The 20,148-nt window shown below is 37.0% G+C and overlaps 3 protein-coding genes across 3 annotated transcripts; 1 reads left to right on the top strand and 2 right to left on the bottom strand.

The window, feature by feature from the left end:
• The first annotated feature begins 866 nt into the window (after positions 1–866).
• iscu (iron-sulfur cluster assembly enzyme) lies at positions 867–3,293 on the top strand. Its single transcript, XM_038295535.1, has 5 exons — positions 867–1,027; positions 1,133–1,246; positions 1,323–1,433; positions 1,517–1,595; positions 3,057–3,293. The coding sequence occupies exons 1-5, from the start codon at positions 932–934 to the stop codon at positions 3,122–3,124; spliced, it is 468 nt and encodes a 155-aa protein (XP_038151463.1). The 5' UTR covers positions 867–931; the 3' UTR covers positions 3,125–3,293.
• Positions 3,294–3,338: 45 nt separating this feature from the next.
• Positions 3,339–7,597, bottom strand: LOC119790111 (vasorin). The gene is made up of 2 exons (XM_038295464.1): positions 7,297–7,597; positions 3,339–4,940 (listed from the first exon to the last, which is right to left on the bottom strand). The coding sequence occupies exon 2, from the start codon at positions 4,932–4,934 to the stop codon at positions 3,555–3,557; it is 1,380 nt and encodes a 459-aa protein (XP_038151392.1). The 5' UTR covers positions 4,935–4,940; positions 7,297–7,597; the 3' UTR covers positions 3,339–3,554.
• A 1,958-nt stretch (positions 7,598–9,555) lies between these two features.
• tmem119a (transmembrane protein 119a) lies at positions 9,556–18,582 on the bottom strand. Its single transcript, XM_038295578.1, has 2 exons — positions 18,435–18,582; positions 9,556–12,146 (listed from the first exon to the last, which is right to left on the bottom strand). Exon 2 carries the CDS (start codon positions 12,129–12,131, stop codon positions 11,382–11,384), a length of 750 nt encoding a protein of 249 aa, XP_038151506.1. The 5' UTR covers positions 12,132–12,146; positions 18,435–18,582; the 3' UTR covers positions 9,556–11,381.
• Positions 18,583–20,148: the final 1,566 nt, after the last annotated feature.

The raw sequence follows: 20,148 nt of genomic DNA, 5'->3' as shown, positions 1-20,148 counted from the left end.
GTACTTCCTATGGAGGATGAGGAGAGCCCACCTGCCCCCACCCATCCTCATGACCTTCTACGGAAGAACCATAGAGAGCGTTCTGACCAGCTGTCTCACTGTGTGGTGTGGAGGCTGCAGCGCCTCAGACTAGAAGCAGAACAGCAGAGAGGATCATCGGGGCTCCTCTTCCCTCCATAAAGACATTTCATCCCAGCGCTGCGTGTCCCGAGCCCGTAACATCATCAATGACCCCTCTCCCTGCTGCCCTCTGGGAAGAGGCTTCGCAGCATTTGATGCAGTACCAGAAGATTCTGCAACAGCTTCTTCCCCACCGCCATCAGAGAGCTGAACTGTTCAGAAAACTCTAAATCATGTCACAGACTCTGCATTAACAACAAACCAAAACATAACATAATTGCACCATATATATTTAATACACTCTGTGTGTTTGTATACACTCTGTGTATACAAATTGACAATCAAAGTTGTCCAAGTATAAGAGTCTATGTCTAAAATTATTAACCCTGAGTAATTTATTGGATAACTACTTTCTAGTTTCAGTTGAAATATATTAAATAGGTTCTAATCTTACTTTAATAAAAGTTTTGGATACTCTCCCCACCTCTGCTTATATATATATATATATATATATATATATATATATATATATATATATATATATATATATATATATATATATATATATATATATATATATATATATTTTTTTTTTTTTTCTTTTAGTTAGCTATACAACTTTTCCAAAATCCCTTTTTTTGCATAAATTACAAGAGCCGTGTGGCGTAATTATATGCTATATCAGCCTACCGTACTCCTTTAATGAATATTAAAAGTGGTCGCTAGAGGGCGTTCTCTTGCGAGAAAACTCAGACTCATATGTTTGTCAACAAAGAGGCCCCCGTTAGTTCACTTCCGTTAGCTGTCGAAGATGGCGGCGGTCCCTTTTTCTGTATCTTTGCTGTCAACATTCAGCAAAAGGTTCTTGCGACCGGAGCTTACTGCTCTTTGCTCTTACCACAAAAAGGTAACCTACTACTGATCAATTCCTGCTTTTGACTACTACTATGTGATACGTGGTTGCCCTATAAGTCAAAACAGAAGTTTACATGTATGTATAACTTTCCTGAAGGTGGTGGACCATTATGAAAACCCGAGGAACGTTGGTTCTCTGGATAAGAACAAGAGGAACGTGGGGACTGGGCTGGTCGGTGCCCCAGCCTGCGGGGATGTTATGAAACTTCAGGTGAGCTGGAGCTGCACAAATACCGCTGCAATCCTACAGGTATGTCAGTTGATGTTTACCACTGATGTTGTTTTAGATCCAGGTGGATGAAAACGGCAAGATAGTGGATGCAAAGTTCAAAACCTTTGGTTGCGGATCAGCCATCGCTTCCAGCTCTCTGGCTACAGAGTGGGTGAAGGGGAAGTCGGTAGGAATGGCACTGTCAACACATCTGTTTGGTTTACTCATTTACATACAGAGGATCTGATCCATCTACTTTCCCCCCATCAGATTGATGAAGCCCTCAAGATTAGGAATACTGACATTGCCAAAGAACTCTGCCTTCCTCCTGTCAAGCTCCATTGTTCTAGTAAGTTGAGTGTTGTTTTGTTTTTTTTAATACAAAGGATTTTAGATGATTCCAAATGAGCGGATTAAATGTTTCATTATGATTTTATATGATGAACCAACAGAAAGTAGCCCTCAGTTGGGAAGTGGGAGGAATGGTTTTAAATAAATCTGAAAAGTGACATGCGTCTGTTTCCATGTTTCACTAAACCAATACTTTAGAGCAGCGGTCCCCAACCTTTTTTGCACCACGGACCGCTCCATGACAGACAATATTTTCACAGATTATTCTTAAACAAAAATAAATTTAGTTTAGAACAGCTCTCTAGACCTGTAATGCATGTAAATAATACATGCTCCTTGTCCTGGTTCCTTCCTAACTGCCAGCATTAGAATAGCATTTATTATGGCGGCTGCGGTTCCACTGTAGCTTAGATTGCAGGTATTTGGATCGATCAGTGGTGTTTAGGCTTGAATCTCCCCAGTGGACCAACTGCTGTGATGCAGGTGTACAAGAATGAGCGAGTACAAAGGTTCCCGCTTAGGACTTTAGTATGTATATAAGAAAATGTATTAAGTTCATTTTTTTAAATGCATATAATTGTTTCTAATAAATAAGTTAAAGCCCTTGCTCTAGTTTTAACAGGTAGTTTCTTTACTTGAAAGATCTGTGGTTTATACATCATATGCTAACCTCCTCCTGTAGCTAACCCTGCTCTAAACTTCTGCTGTATCCCTTCAGTCGTCTTAATGCTGCTTGTTCTCCCATGTTAAACTGCATTAGAGGCAGAGTCTGTCAAGAAGATAAAGAAAAACAACATGCCGCACTTTTCAGCTCTTATTTGTAGATCTTTACCATTATGGCTGCTTTTTGTTGATCCAATAAAAAACATTGATGTTTGCTGCACTGATGTGGAAAAAGCATGAAAAAGTAAAAGGGTGCTACACTTTAAAACACTGTAAATGTATAGAAATATTTCACTTTATTTCTACTTTCATGAAAGATTATAGAAGATAAAAAATCCTTGGGTGGAAAAAGAGCAAACGTCTTCACTGCTTGTATGAATAAAACTATAAACAAAGAAATTACAGCCGGATGTCCAAGATCACTTTTACAGATAAATAAGTCAGCTTTACAGAATAATAGATCCATATCTTCCAGTTGAGTTTTTTCAGCTTTCAGCTTTTTCATCTTTTTAAAACTCTCCTGAGCTTCTAATTAAATCTTTCTTGTTGTCAAAAGGAGTTTATAAATCCCATTTCTAATCCATTTAAACATTTTTTTTTAATTCAAGCATTACATTCTAAAGTTTACTATCCAATTATGAAATGACTAAATGCCCTAATATATAAGTTTTCATTTGTGATATATTTAAATTTTAAAAAACAATTTATTCCAGATTATCTTGAGGTTTAATTTCAGTTCTTTATATTCATGGTTACAGTGTTTCTAAATCTCGCCCCATTCTTTTTTTTTCCTCAGTGCTTGCAGAAGACGCCATCAAAGCAGCTCTATCTGACTACAGACTGAAACAGGAGGATAAGCAATAGGAACCTGCCAAAGCCGGTGTTAATACGCTGCTATGTACCTGATTAAATATTTGATCGATATCAAACATCCTCAGCAGAGCTGCATGACGCTGAGGGACTCTGAGCCTTGTTTGCAGATAGCATTATAAAACCTGTAGCTGCCTCTCGTTCAAGACGATTCTTCAATTTTTTTTTTATTCTTTTGGTTTTCTTGCCCTGCAACGTGTTTTTTTGTTTTGTTTTTTTCACTCAGAACAAAAATGAGATCTGTAACGAAACAGGAACAAAAAGGCAGGTGTGCCTTTATCAGATTTGGCTCTATTGATTTATTTGGCTTAAAATTCAACCCATTTGGTTTACATTTCCTATATAATAATTTAAACAATCTTGTTTAAGACTGTTTGCACATGTTGAAATAAACAATTCATCCTCTTCCGTGTGTGTGCTGCTTTCATCCAACGGGCCTCTCATTGGCAGGTTCCACTCTCTGCTGCTGTACCAGAACCTTTTTTAGCACAATTAGCACCGCCATCATTATAAGAACCAGCAGAACACACAGCACAGCGAGCAGAGAGACGACCACTGTGGAGTCTCTCTGGTAGAACATCTGTGGGGCTGCAGTAGGCGGGACTTCCTCCCTGAAGGTGGACAGAGCTGATAGTGTCCCTGCAGAAGAGGGTGAAGTGCTTAAGAAATAAGGAGCTGTCCTGTTTTCTCTGCATCTCTGGTCCTCCCCTAGAAAAGATTCAGTTTTTAGCTCAGTTGGGCTGAATGAGTGAGACATATTGAAGGATAAACACTCCTCATAAGTCAAAGTCTCCAGCGAATAGGGTAAAAGTCTAGCCTTGTGGGGATCATGGGGGTTTTGCGTTTTAGTAATGGGGAGTCTCTTTGATATTTCCTTCAAAGGTGCCTCATTGTCTTCATATAAGCCTGGATGTGATGTATCCATGGCCGCTGCATTGTTGAACATGAGCTGGTTTGTCTTCCTGTTTGGCTTCAGGACATGGGGACAGATGGATATGACTGAGAGGTTCAGCAGCAGATGCTGAGCAAGGTGGACCGGCTCCTTGCATACCACATCTGTCGCCATCTTCAGCCTGCCGCTCACCAGCCAACGATACAGGTACAAGATGTCACACTGGCAGACCCACAGGTTGTCAGTTAGGTCCACAGACCTGAGACGTGGTAGGATGTCAAACGTGTTTTCTGGCACCGAGCGCAGACAGTTACTGTTGATCTGCAGGACCTGCAGGTTTATCAGGGCGGAAAGTGAGGGGAGGTCCAGCGAGGCAATGCAGTTTCCTGACAGGTCTAAGTCAGTCAGTGAGGGTGGGAGGTTCACAGGCAGGCTGCTGAGCTTGTTCCCCTTCAGTGTAAGAACCTGCAGCTTATTCAGACCCTGCAGGGCTCCGGGCTGAATGGCACGGATTCTGTTGTCCTCCAGATCCAGGCGGGTTAGGTTCCTCAGCTGCCTGAGGGATCCAGAGGTGATATAGGTGATGCGGTTCTGCTGCAGCAGCAGGGACTCGAGGCTGGGAGGCAAGCCACGGGGGAAGCGGGCCAGCAGGTTGTGGCTGAGGCTGAGCTCCTGCAGACCCGAGAAGGGTCTGAGAAGGTGGTCCACGTTGCAAAGCTGGTTTCTGGCCACGGACAGAGCAGAGGTGCTGAGAGGGACGGAGCGTGGGAGCGACCTGAGACCCAGAGACTCACAGAGGACCAGAAAACCAGGGCCGGGACAGCAGCATCCAGGCGGACAAGGAGACATGGGGAGACAGATGAGGGGACAGACGAAGAGGGCGAGGAGGACGTCACATCTGTAGCAAAGCATGTCTCACTGTAAAGGATGAGGGGGTTAAATCAGACGTGATGAGGCATTTAATAAAACAGCTAACCTGTTAATTGTTTATTGGGAATAATTGTTTCATTTTTTTCCTTTTTAGTTACATTTTAAGTATTATTTAAAGATTAAGGTGAAACATTCAGTTGTAATCTGATAATTGTTATTTTGAACCAAATTAAAAATATATATCTTTTGCTATAGCTTAATTTATCCGTTTAACCTAAGTTCTAATTCTGATTTTTATCAATACTGATCATTTATATTTAAGATAAGTCAAAATTTGCTAAATTCCTCAATCATTAATGCATTTATGATAGTTTTATTTTTAGGTTTAGTAGAATTAAAATGTTTAAGCCAAAAATACAAAATTGAAATAAACTAAATATTGTGAAAATTTCTCTCCATCCAGTGCAGAGGTGCAGGTGGTTCTTTGGTTCTGTGGTTCACATACTATGTATAAATTAATAAACTACAGTTTTGTTTTTTTGTTTTTTTAAATTCTTTTTCAGTGCCCACATGAAAACATTCTGGCCCCAGCCTGGCCCCCCCTAATAAATTTATTCTGGACCCGCCGCTGATTAGATGAGATCATATGTTTCCCTTCCTCTATCTTTTCAACTCCATCTGATGAATCCTTATAAAAGATTTTATTATTCTTAATAATCCATCATAGGTGGCTTTCAAAGAAGCAGGTCTCCTTTAATCATTGCTAAAGTTTTATTTAAGCACAGGTCTCTGATCGGTCGGCCCCTGGTGTCTGTATGATAATAGTCAGACGATCCCTTTCTTATCAATTATTCACTCAAGGAGACAGTGAAAGGAAATGTCCTGTCAGAGTTTTAAAATCATGCCATCATGAGTAACGTACATTAAACATGCGCAAAACTTTAGCTACAGTGTAATTGAAAAGGTATTAACACCTCACAAAGCGTTTATTTGCAGATTTTATTTGAGACACACTTAAAATCGGTCAGAATTGTTAATTTTGACTGACTTTAATTGATTATAAATTATTAATCCTTAATCTTGAAAATTCCTATTTCATGTTATTTGGTTATCATAGTAGAAATAATTCATTATCTTTAGATATAGAAGTAACTAGGGTTGATGGAGTGAGTGAAATTAAGTTTTTGGGTGTTATTGATGAAAATATTTCCTGAAAGTTGCATACTAATAGTATAAATTCAAAATAAAAAAAAATAATAATTGCCCTATTATATAAATTAAAGGATTCATTGAAGAGAAGCGACTATATCTATTATATGATTCTTCGTTTGTTTCTATATCGATTGCATCGAAATATGGGGAAATACGTTTAAAACATACCTACTACCAGTCTTTGTATCACAAAAAGGTTTTTTCCTTTCAAAACATGTCAAGCTATTTAAAACTGTTAGTTTTTAACAAATAAACACTGCTGTACCACAATAAATCTATTTAAAATACGTGAAGGTTGGAGCTCGGTGGTGACCAGAGATAAAAATTTAAAGGACTACAGATGATTTGGAAACTAAGCAGCTCTGACTCTAAAGCTCCGGGTTGAATCCCAGCATTAAGCTGCCCTGATGAAGCTATTTTCACCCTGACCTTGTCAGTAATGACCTCCTCACTGCAAAAAAAAAAACATTTGATATTTTTACCAAAGGATGGTTTTCAGCAGGCTGACTTTACAACATAGCTGTGATGCTCTCATGCTTGATCATTAATCCAAACCATAAACCTTTGCAATGAACAATGAATAAGTTACTTTGGCAGCTACAGCTAAAGTAAAAAGCTTTGAAAAGCAAAGCATTGAAAGAAAGTTGTTTTTCAGTCCAGATCTACCCAGTTTTTACAGCTGGATTACCACCAGGACAGAAACTCCAGATTTCCCCACAAGATTGATACATAAAAATAAAAATTAGAAAAGTGCAACTAATTAAATACCATTAAGTTTACTAATGTTGAATCTTTGTTTTTCTGAATCTGCGTAGTAGGGTAGCAGATGTGAAGCCATATCCATCCACCCACTGCAGCCGTGTTTTTCCATCCACTCACGTGCTAATGCTCCTGGTTCTATTTTACCACTTTCAGATCATGCATTTCATCTGTGTGTAAATTTACACAGATACACAGTGTAGCACATCACCAACTCTTCTCACTTAGCAACTTTGCTTTATAAAAATTAATTGAAGTTTAATAAATAAATAACAACATAATTGACTTTAAAACTATTAGCTGACTAAAAGTGATTCACCAGCTGGAACTGATGTGTGTCTTTGAACAACCAGGCAACCACAACATTGTTTCTTTCATTACAAGCTTTGTATATTTGCATTATTATCAGCTGCTAAAATCTTGCTTAACTTACCATTACCCTGTTTTGGCATTATTTGCTCCTCTGTAGAGATGAGCAGGGGTCTTGGGGATCCTCCGTCTCTAAAGATGACCACAGCTGCTTCAAATTCCAGATGGACTCTCATCAAACTTTCATGACTGCCTTAAGGTGCTCTGTTACCTGTTCTAGATTCTCCTCTCTATCCACATTGATTGAGAGGTGCTATTCTTTGTAAACATAAAGACAATCAGTTTTACATAGAGAAAAAAAGGCTTCTGTGTCTCAGGTGTCCTCTTGGCTGAGGCCTCTGAAGGTGGCTCTCATGAGGAGTGCCTTTAACTGGGAAGGTTTCTCAGAGGTTTCTGTGTTTGTGCGTCTTTCCTGCAACATGATGGGGAAGAGTGAAGGGGGAGTACTTTCTGGAATAATTTAGCGCTTTGCTGGTTAAAGAGCAGGGAATCTGAGCCGATGGGGAGGTTCTGTCAAGGCTCATGTTTCCAGCCGACCTGGCTGCTTTTGATTGTGTGCTGTCACCTTATTTTTGATCTCTGACATTTTAATCTGTTCATGATTCAGATCAGATTTTTAGTCAGCTTTATTTGATCATTTTCTTTAATAGATGCTAGATTTCATTTGTAGGCAATGATATATATTGCTAAATGAATTTGGCTAAAAATAAGTGGAAAGCAGAAACACTTTAACTGGACACATGGGGGCAGTATTTCAGTAGTTCATTAGAAGATGGATGCAAAATGTTTAAAAAGGCCTGATAATACATAAATCTCAGACTAGGAATTTAAAATAGATCCCTTTATTTAACAGGGTTAAAATAAACCAATGACCTTCCAAAGAGCCTTTGGAAGGGAAGCAGAACCACAGCATAACCGATCCTCCATCCTCCATCACTTCATATCCAGCTGGATATTTAAAAACATGTCATGGGAAATCAATTGATATTTTAGTTTAATCTTTTCAAATTAGATCTGGTAAATATAATTGGGAAAGATACTTGCTTTATTTTTCTAACGTATAACTAGTTATTTGGTGGGAATTATTGGTGATGTCAAGATGACACTTTTTGCTAAAGATGGAATTTATTTACCATCTCCCTAACAGTGTGTATTCATGGGTGCTTTTCATATTTATAGTTACTTTAAGTTATTTCTCTAACTGTAGGAAGAAACACGAAGGGCCAATTTCTTAATCTTTCAGAACAAGGTTAGGCTGAATGGATTGTTTTTTGTCTGTCCCCTTTGAAAGCTGACATGAGCCTCAGTGTCACGCCGTATTCAAACCCAAGAGAAACAGGAAGTCATGAATTTTAAATTTTAACCAAGTGGTAAATAATTTGGATTTATTTAGCCCTTTTCAATCCATTCAAAGATCCAAAAGAACATTTAATTTAGTTAATTAAACATACTTTTAGTATCATCTATTTATTTAAAGTTTTTTTTTTTTATTTCTAACAATAAAATAAACCATGCAAGTAATCATTTATATCCAGAGAGCATTGGAAAAAAAAATCCAAATAAGTAAATTTTTCTTAAATTAAGTGCATTTCTTGAATTGAGGAGGGAAGTGAGATACTTTGCCAATGGAACAAGATCATTTACATTTAAAATAAGAAAAAACAATTGCCTTGTCTTATTTCAAGTGCACATTATCTAATTATCTTATTTTAAGAGTAAAAATGCTTATTACATTGGCAGATAATCTTATTCACCTACTCAAATTAAGGGTAAATACACTTAATTTAAGACATTTTTACTTATTTCTAGATTGTTTTTGCAGTGAGGATGCTATTTTTTTTTACTATTTCTTTAGCTTGTAACCTTGGTCAATCAGTGTGCCAATGTCTGCAGAGAATCCAACGACTCTTGCTCTGCACCAGTGTCATATATATACCTGATTACATCAACAGAAATAATTAAAGGTCAATGAACAGCAGCCAGTAAGAACAAATGACCCCCTTTCAGGTTAAGAATGACCTCCATTCCACTGCAGCCCTGATTTTAGGGTCAAGGTGTCAGCGAAGCTTGAACTAAAGCTGATCTTTAGTTATATCACAGAGGAACATATATCATGAATCCTTTATTTGCGTAATTACCTTAGAGCCGACTGTGATTCCTGAGTGGATGGAGCTTTAATAACAGATTTTTAGAGGAAGATAATATGCATGTAGAGTGGAAGTCCTGTATTTTAGCAACCATGTTGCTTTTCCTAATTTTATGCCTCCTCAGGGCGGAGTTTATTCAAATTCCATAGCGGCGCATGTAAGAATGACAAAGACACTACCATCCTTTGCTTTAATAAACATTAGCAAAACAAAACTGCCATTCTGTGAAAGGTCCAACTGTCAAAAAGAAAGAAACATATGAGGAAAACAAGGTGAGGATCAGAATAAACAGAGTTTTTAACATGATAAAAGCACATAAATTAGGTTAACAGTCGCAAAAATAACAACACATCTATTCAGCTGTCCCCCAACGTAACTTTTTGTCTCATTTTAAATCTTTACATTGAGACCGAAAAGCAGAAGTATGCAGATAAATATGAAATATTAAATCCCGATTTCTACTTATTGTTTACAAATTTATCAGTTATTACAAACATTTACCAGTGCTGGCAACAATGATAAACATATGAAGGATAAAATAAACAAAATGTATTTATTTTTATATATATATATATATATAATAGAGAATAAAAAAAAAAACATAAAAATTGTACCTATTGTATTTGGTTTCCTGAATTTGGGATTGAAAAAAAACACATTAACATCATACAATATATCAATATATATCATATAATAAGGCTAAAATATAAGTAAAGTTGAAAGCTAATAAAAAAGAATAATATACCTATAACCTATTATCAAGTCAAGTTTTCTTGGAAATTTGTGTTTATTTTCAAAACCAAACAGTTATTTCTTAATGCCTTATCCAGCTATAATGTTCTGAAGAACGCACAGAGGCAATTCCTCAAATTTTGGAACCTCTGTGAATGATAAACATCTGCTTGGCTATAATAATTTGTTTAAATCACAGAGTTCTATCAAAACAAATGACACATATATGACTTAAACATGATAGAGAACAAACTGTCATGTGGTTTTATAAAGCAGAATTATGGGAAACAGCAATCTCCCCTACTGTATTTGCAGCACTCTTCATATTTACTGGCAACTCTAGTGACATTGTTCACAAAGCCTTAAACAAATCTAGCTCATGATAGGCTACAATAGCAGCGTCTCACATAAACATTTTTTTAGTTTGATAAAATTTATTCTATGGTAAGAATTACTTACAGGATTAAAGAGGCCATGATATTCATATAATCAGAAAATATATATTTCTATTATTTCTATTTTACTTTCTTTTTTTATTTTGATAGTTTGCATGCATTTTAAATGAGTAATCAGAGATCAATTTTCTTTGCCATTCTTCAAAATAGGAAAAGACAAGAGTATAAGCCATTAAAAAGGCAGGAGATGGCTGAAGAAAGCAGCTACACTCTGAGAAAAACAAAAACAAAAAACTAAAACAATTAGAAAAGTTACACATCTTGCTGGATTAAGGTCCGAGTTAGTCTTTTCACCAAGGATAATGTTTTTGCAAACATATTAATTAGGGATACCAATAACTGTAGAGGCCGTTGTTTTCATGCATTAATGCACATTATGCATATAACCATCCAATGCTTTTGCACTACATAATCCTATTATGTTTAGCACATTACATTGTCTTGCTTCTGAAATGTACTATATAAATAGACTTGCCTTTTGCATCCACTTCCCTATCATTGGGGTGCCCCCACTATTTTCACTGATTACTAATTTCACAGCCTTGCCTTTTGCTCACCTAAATGTGTACTCAAGTTCTGTTTTTTCTCTAATCTTCATAATTAAGCCCTCTGAGATGCTATGGATAAATTACAGACTTGGTCAGTAAGAAATGTAAAGAGCTGCTCCCTGTCTTCTGCTCTTTGGGTCTTTCTTATGTTGGATGTTAATTAGATTTTATTTTTCTATAGATTTTTATAGAACCCATAAATGTTTATCCTTCTGAGTGACATTATGACTTGCTTTGCCTGTGTGGATGTGCAGCCTTGCTCGGGTGTTAGTGGTTGGCTTTTTTCAGATGACAGGTGCAAACTGGGTGACTGGAGCTGGTGCTGGGACTGAAGCTCTGCTGAACCTCCTCCCTTTGCTTCACCGGCTCTTTGAACTTCACTTCCTCTCTCCTTTTTTCCACTTCCTCTGTGTCTCTGACCTTCCTGACCTCTTGTCGAGGCGACGACCTGACGTCCCTCCCCTTCTCTCCCACCAGAGCCTTGGAGGGCACGCGCAGGTGTTTGGGGGAAGCTGGACCCTGAATGTGGACCCTCTTGACGTGGTCCACAGGATACGTTTTCTCCTGGGGCTCACTAGAGTTCTTGCGAGCTCCAGTTTTGCCAGCAGTATGCTTCCTGGGAGGGTTAGAAAGGGGCTTGTAAGCTTCCAGCTTGCGCTTATGGCTCATGGCGTACGCACAGCAAATGATGAAGACCAAAACAATAAGAAGAGAGGTGACAACAATGATGATGAGAAGGTTCTCCTGCAGGAAATCCACCACTCGGCTCAGAACAAAGTCTTTGAGGCGGATCATGGTGGTGGTGATGGTGTTGCTGAAGCTGGGAGACTGAGTGGCTGCAGTGACATGAATGGGCGCTCTGGTGGAGAAGGAGGTTGGGAAAATGAGCTCTGGCTCTGCTTCATCGCCACTGCCGTCCATAGATAAGTTGTAGAACAAAGGACTGCAGAGACACAGACTGGAGCAAAGCCAGAGGACAGTCACACAGGAAACAGGAAAAGCAGAGAGGAACTTCATGATGGACCGCTGGTCCTAAAACAACAGCAAGAGCAGGTATTTAAACAAAAAAACATACAACAGTAGGGAATCCCTGTAAAATCAGTTAATTGACTTAATTGAGGAAGCTCTTTAGACAAAAATATTAGCTGTTAGCATAAATTTGTATAGAGGTGAGTAAACAATACATTTCTACTGAATGGATAAATTCATTATAATTTTGAAACATAAAAAAGTTAAATAAAGAGAACAAAAAAAGCATGAACAATCTAAATGAACCTAACAAAAACTATATTACTCATTATAGATATCTAAAATGAAACATAGGAAAAACGAAATAGAAATAACTATCTAAAAAGAAAGAGGAGAAAACAATGGTTATTAAAATGCTCCTTCATTTTAAACTAATCCCATGCATGCACAGTGATATATGTTCAGCAGCTCTGGCCCTGCTAAAGGATATAGCAAATAGAACTAATAATTAAAGAGAGTATGTTTTTCTAGAGCGCAAGTTTAGATTACCCAAGGGAATAACTATGGAGCTATGCTTGGAGCTGATCCGAGCATTTCACAGAGAAACCAGGAGGTGGGAACCTTCAGGGTGTTTATGCTACTTTGCATAATTAGTTAGAGGTGGGAAAGGGTTTAAAGTTTGGTGTCACCTGAGCCAAACTTTAAAGAAATTTGAATGGATGAAAGAATATTGGGCAAAATCCTTACTTACAGTTTCATTTATTCAAAGTATTTTTTTTTTCTTTCTGTTAGCCACACTTATTGATAAAGCTGCACACTCTTTTATGCATTGGTGCCCCTGGTCCCTTTTTCTGAATCTATTTGCTTCTTTTCACAATAGGATGTACTCTGGATCAAAGTTATTTCTCCAATCTCTCTCCTAAAATAGCCATATAATAGACGATTGTTCTTCATGCTAGGTCTGGTTTTGAGTTCTTTTCTATATAAAAAAAAAGTGATTGTTCCTCTACACTGTCAAACTTGCTTGCTCTGGATGAATGATTGCTACTGAGTCAACCAATCAATGCAGTTAGCTGGGCTTACATACATAGACAATATAAATCCAAATTTTTTGAAAGATCACCTGAATTATACTGTGTTACATTATAGTTTGGAGGGAATTGTAATTAAGGTGTAGTTATCTGACTATACTGGTGACTGTATTGGGCCGTTAAAAGGGAGTTTTCCTTTCCACTGTCGCTACAAGCATGCTTGGTGTGAGGGATTGCTTTCAAGTCAATGAGTCGATGGAATCAGCTGGTTTTCCTTAGATAGAAAACTTGGCACTATATAAATAAACTGAATAGAATTGTATTGAACAAAAATGGATTCTGTGTAACAACTAAGTATATTTTAAGATAGGTTGGGAAATCGATATTTTATAAATAAATCTAATCTAATTTAACTCAACTAAACTGAATAAACAATAACTTATTTGTGCTAGAACATTTGTTTTTACATCAGTTAAACTGTATTAACTGAAGTATTATCCATTAAAATACTCAAAACCAGAAAATGACCCACGTCTTTGTGATTGACTGCTTTATGACAGCAGTTTCTAAACAGAAATGTCCTTTACCTCCCCTAAATTGCACAAGGATTTAGCTTGATAGAAGTAATCTGTACTTTTTCAGAAAAATAGACAAAGGAAATGTGGACAGAAGAAGTATTTTTTTTTAAAAAAGATGGTGTAATCTTTAATAAACAACATGAAATGATTTTGAAGTAAAAAATAAAGAGAGAAAATATAGACAAACAATTGTGTAAGATATTAACTAAAGTAATTATGAAGCATTGGTTCCTGGACTAAACAGCTTTTAGCTGCTGTTTTCCGATCAACACACCTGCAAATAGTTTTTCTTGTTTGAGATGTTTTGATGAGATATTTCTTTGTGTTCGAATGCAGCTGTTTGCAAAGCATCCAAAGTACTGGTTGGGAAAACTCTACCCTCATCTCAGTCCTGGTTTGTCTGTGTTTTCTGCCTCTCCCTGCTTTGCACCAGTTCTATTTCAGCAGACTCTAGAGTAGCCATTACTTATCTGGGGTGGAGACAGGGAGTTTGGCCTTATAATTTGTAAAGTACAGGGAGGCCACCCATCCACCACACCAAAGTCAGGAGGGAGCCATATTCCAGTGGGAGCACAGAGGCGTGGGAGACCTGTGGCTATGGTCTCTATATTTACTCTGGTCACCAGCTGGTGTACACCCACCCAGAGGAGCTCAGACCTGAGGAAGATATTTTTGTTTCCAGGAAAGCCTGCAACTGTGAACATATCAACTGACTGAATAAACTCTTCGGCCAAATGTTTCTTCTCAGTTTTCACTGAAACATCTCTTCCCCGCAAAAAAAGGCTCCAGCTAATGAGTCTGCTATTATATAAGCTCTGATTTACTCTTAATACAGAGTATAACTAGAAGGTGCAAAGCTATAAAACAAGCCTCTAATCAGCATCATGCTGCAGTGAAGCTGCTGCAGCTTTGACTGTTCCTACAGAGTGTGGACCCTCCACTTCTTGTGTGGTCAAACATGCAGTGTATATTCCTGCTGGATCACATTGTGGGCTGTGTATTCATCCTTGAATGCACAGCTATACAGGGCCGCTCTTCCCCTCACATCCAGTAATTACTGCTAAAATTACATTTCTAAAATATCTCTGTGCGGCTGAGATTGCCACTAAGTCACTATGTAAGAGTCGAACATGTGGAAGTCAAATTTGGCACTGTTGCTCTTTAGAGCAATGCTCCAGTTTCTCAGCTTTTGTTTCAATGTGTTTCCATTGTCACATTACAACTTAATATTTTTATTCAACCCCTTTTACCTAAACCTAAATATGACGCAATGCAACAGAGTCCTAATACAGAAACCAGTAGATAGAGTTCATCTTTGTGTAAGTAAACCAGCGGTCAACAACTTGTGTGCTACATCAATATGGCGTTTAAGGATGAGTTGGGAGAAGGCAGCCATTTAGAAAAGATAAAAAGTTTGCTTCAACCTACTTTGGGAACACAGTAGAGAAGGGGCTGTGGATAAAATGAAATCAGTATTTTACTTTTTAGCCTACATGAGAAACTGGAACTGATCACAGACACTAGCAATCAGCTAGAACAGAGCAGTCTACCATGAAACACTGTGGCATCTTCATGTTGAGGTGTTGGAACAGTCCAGTCAGTTATTGTGTGTTAAATGAACAGGACATTTGAAATGCTGTCCAGAGGCTCTCTATGGCTGATGTGACTGAGCATGAGCTATTTGCAAAGAGGAATATGCAAAAGTTCAACGCTCAAAACTGGTTGTGACAAATCCCAAAGATGTTCACTGATAATTGCAGAGAAAGGAGCTTCTATAGTATAGGAACAGAGGGGGCAGACAAATGCATGCCACACTTTTCTATTAGTATTTGATGAAAACAATAAACAAATAAAAACTTTGGGAATTTTTCTTTTTGCTTTGTGTTTGTTAATCACATCAAATTCCAATGCTTGTTGCTGTGAGGTGAAAAATTGTGAAAAACAAGAAGTTGTGAATACTTTGTTGAGAAAACCTAAATACCAGGGTCTTACTAGGATTTGAGAAAGATTTAGGGTCAAATATTTTTTAGAAAGTTAGTTATGCGTTGAAACAGGTAATAAACCATCACAAAATGCAATTCGTTCGGTAACCTTATTACAGATACACATGCGCCTGAAAAACAAAAAAAATACTCCTGAAAGAATCCTGTATAATCACATATAGTAGGTTAGATTTTATTGGAATAAAAACACATTATATTTTATGTAAATTTTGGTATCTGGACCAAACAAATACTCAGAATCACAGTTATGTTGCATAAGGTATTAGATGTGTCTCCTTGAAGGATAAAAAGGATGGCTCGTATAAAAAAATAAGCAAACACGTCAGCATGAACACAGTCTACATGTATGGTCAAATAATACAGTTAACAGGTGTAAAAATAATTAAAATCATGGTGAAAATATTTCCTTAAAATTGATGGTTGTTATAATAACAATCAACTGTGAATAGCTTATAAACTGAGAAGGTTTATGGTGCAACATATTTCATTTTAATGACATATTTTCATGAAATATTCCTTATTCCTGATTCCCCTTCCTGATGCAATCAGAATGCTACACTACCACAGAGGGAAACAGTATAACTTAATTACCCCTGATTAAAAGTATGCATTTAACATTAAAAATTAAATTATCTTAACTTTATTTTGACTTTTAAATCCCTAGTGGTGAGTTGATTTTAGGGTGAAGGGGTGTTAAATACCTCAGTTGTCTTTTTCCTTCATCTGCCCTCTTTCCTTATTTTGCTGTTAACAATGCTCTTCTATCTGCTTTTAGGAACTACAGTCAGCTTTTCACAACTGCTCATGGATAATTATTGAAATTTCCATTAAATGTCAAATGAGCCAAAAATGATTCCATCAATCAATCAGCATCCAGGATGTTGTTATAAATTATGGTGGCAAAAAAAAAAAAAAAAAAATTAGTTTAAAGTCTGCAGATAATTGTCCCAAATTTTAAAGTGAAACTTGTTGAGCTTATAGGCCGCCCTTTCTCAAAGACATGCAAACCTGTTCCTGTAGCTCAGCCCCTTTAAACTCATTACAGTAATATGGTTAAAAAAATCAAAGCTAATGCTGAAGATTTATTCAAAAATACATGTGAGCTATGTGAGCTGCTTTACTAAATGATAACAAACTTAGTTACAGAATAAAATTATAAAAAACAACAAAAATAATATATATTTTTATGACAACATGGGGGACACTATCAATTATGGTTGAAAAGATTGAACAAATATGAAAAACACAAGACAGGAGCTACTTTACAGCCACACATGATCAGAACAATCAGTTTTGCAAGGTCTTTTCTGCAGAGTCCTGTGGTTGACTTTAGTTTTTTTTTCCATGTGTTATATAAGGTTTATTGAAAATTTCAAGGTGGGGACTTAAAATGTTCTGCAATACTGAAATGACCAACGATTCAAAGAGCTGCTTTTATAAAACACATCTTACTGAGTTATTTTTCTAAGATCTCTCTAGGTATTCCTGTTTCAACACCTTTACATTACACTGGGCAAAAAGAAGGGAGACAGATGTTCAGCCAGTTGTGTTATAGAAAACACAAGTTCAGCCGCTATTCAAAATAACATTTTACTAAATGCATCAAAGCTACATGTGTAAACTAATTTTATATCAGGTTGAAAAGAAAAACGAAAAAATTTGTCGTACATCTTGGCTTTTTCTGATATGTTCAATTGTTAATGTAATGGATTTAACAGATGAAAAACAATGTTGTTCCAAGCTCAAATATATTTCCATCAAACAGCTGACAGATCCGTCCTCTATAGTAAAACAGAGTGAAAACATCTGCTTTTTCAGTTTAGATTTTTTACTAGATTAAAATCTGTCCAGGCCCTACAGTATATGCTCTACTCTTCCTAAAGAAATGCTTACTTTGTGATAAGATTATTATCATCCAAATAACATTTAAGCACCCCAAAGAAAACTTATAACGGATAAGATGAAAAACCTTTCCAACAAGAATATGTCCACCTTTTGATTCTTTGTGACAATATAAAATAGATTTCCTTTTCTTTCCTTCTGTTCATATAATACATTGGGAAACAACATTTCTATATTGTTACATGCCAAACTCTGCTGATTTATTTTCTTAAAGTTTTAAACCATTGCTTCTACTAATAGGGAACTTTTGTTATTTTTTCTTTTATTAAATATAAAGACAGGTGCAACGTCTTTTAAGCTCTGTGGAATATTTAGAAAATCCACAGTATAGTTGAAGGACATTGTTTCTATCAGATGGTTTTAACAAGCAGTTCTAAATGTTTTATAATTCATAATTGTTATAAAAATGTTTTTAAAATCAGTAAGTCAAAAAGCAACAGTTACAAAAACGCCTCAATTAAAAAAAACCTAAGGAGTGTTTAAAACATTCTTTAAAAATACTGTCATAACGTCACCAATGCAGAGACTGAGCGTCTCATAAGGACAGATGTTGATCGATTAAATATTTTTAGAAAACAAAATTGTGAACAGAAAATGTGTAAATCATATTAAGAAAAATAGATAAAAAGCTATTTTATTGCTATTTTTCTCTTTCCATAACACCATGCAGATGACAGGCTCTTAACACTAAAATAGTTAATGTTTTATAAAAATTTTCCTGAAATTTCATGAGTTTAGTTTTATTTTGACCCAAAAAAAGCAAGAAAAGGCAAATATCAGATCAAAAAAGAACTGTCTGTTAAAGGAAAAATGAATAAATGTTAAATTCATACTTACAGAAGGTCTGTTCCTTGAGCGGTCTGATGGGCAAGCAGATGCAGAGCAGGACTGAGACTAAAGAGAAAAAAAGAAGAGACAGAGCAACTAGAAGGAGAGAGTGAGGATAATTTACTCCTCCCTGCAAAGTTAAACTTAGATTTTTTGTTCAGCTCTAAAATGTTTCTTTGGATCTAATTGATGCCCAGCCTTCTATCCTCAGGGTCTCCTCCCTCCTTCTCAGCTTTCCATCCTCAGCCTCTATTTAACTTTATTCAGGAGCCATTTTGGATCTTTGACTTTTAAAAAAAAAAAGATGTCTCTATTAAATGTGGTTATTGTTTATATTAGCTGGACAAATAATCATCTTAAATGGAAATATTTTAAATTAGGAGTTTATTTCTGCATATTATAAAGGCTTTTTGCAACCCAAAGTTAATGTAGTAATATAACAAAAGGTGCGCAGATCTCATGTTTTAGCGGGAATAGTTATTTCGGGGTTTGTTGGGGTGAGTCTGACCAAACACTACCTGCCTCCCACCAAGTCCTTTCTAATTAAGACTGTGGCGATTACAGCCCATCTCTGAAAGACGGCACATGGGGGGGGGGGAACACCAGTTTCCTCCCAAAAACACACAACTGAGTAAACATATACATTTTTTTGGTGTCCTTATCTCTGAGGGTGGATTTTTTATTTCTTTTATTTACAATTTTTGGTCACATGGCAAACCATTGATAATTTTAAACAATATATCTTTAACAAAAGGTGTCAAGGTGTTGGAAGTAGCTACTTTAGGTCAATTCTACGTAGGAAACCATCTTTCTTTCTTTTTTTTTTTTTATAGTGTCCTGTCTGGCAATGTGGCAATAAGAATAATTGTCTTGATGCCAAAAAAGAGCCCAACAGATTTTTCTTTCAAAAGTGGAGCAGTAGTGCTATTGCCATAGTGTTCTGTTTGATTTATGCGTGTAAATAGCTTTATTATAAATCATGCAGGGAGTATTACAGATTATTTGGACACTGCAATGTAAGTAGAACAGGAAAGGAATAACAGAAAAAAGGAGAAGATTAAAGAAAGAGGAGCTAAAAGGGAGATAAGAAAAAAAAAATCTTCTGTCTGCTTCATCACCTGCAAAGAGATGTAAAAAGAAAAGAAGAAGAAGAAGGAAGGAATGCTTTCATTGGATGAAAAGAAGCTGGGTGTGATTGGCTGATGGTATGGTTCATTTACATACATTGCTGAAGTTGCGAGCGCAGAGAGTCGAGCGAGCGGAGAAACAGCCGAGCGCACAGCTGGTGTTGAGCGTGGAGAGAGAGCAGTTCTATTTCATCCCTACTGACCGCCAGAGGGCGGTGCTGAAAGCACTGAATGTTCCCTTCGGGCATGCGCAGTTCAAGTAATTATACCAACAGAGTCACACCTGTGACACTGGATGACCACTCAGAAGCTATATAGCCTGGTGTCATCCTTTGCTCTGCTCCTTTTTTCTTCTCGCAAGCGGTTCGCTAACTTCCCCGTTGTCTGAAGCCCCTGTCTCTTGACCGGAGTTGCGGTTATTCTCCGCCCTCCCAGGGCTGCAACGGGTCGATTCTGAGGATTACGGAAGGTAAGTGAGTTGTTTGCTGGTGATGGTAGCGTCCGCGCCCCCTCTCCCGGCTCACGACTTTAGCTTTTTACCTACAGCTTCGTGCTGTTTTGTTTCGAACTGGTGACGGCAGCGTTTTCGCCCCTAC

The sequence above is a fragment of the Cyprinodon tularosa genome, unplaced genomic scaffold, assembly GCF_016077235.1.
Source record: "Cyprinodon tularosa strain WSP-4 unplaced genomic scaffold, ASM1607723v1 ctg356, whole genome shotgun sequence".
Classification (NCBI taxonomy): domain Eukaryota; kingdom Metazoa; phylum Chordata; class Actinopteri; order Cyprinodontiformes; family Cyprinodontidae; genus Cyprinodon; species Cyprinodon tularosa.
The sequence above is the reverse complement of the archived record's forward strand: the minus strand, read 5'-3'. Positions and strand labels throughout refer to the sequence as shown.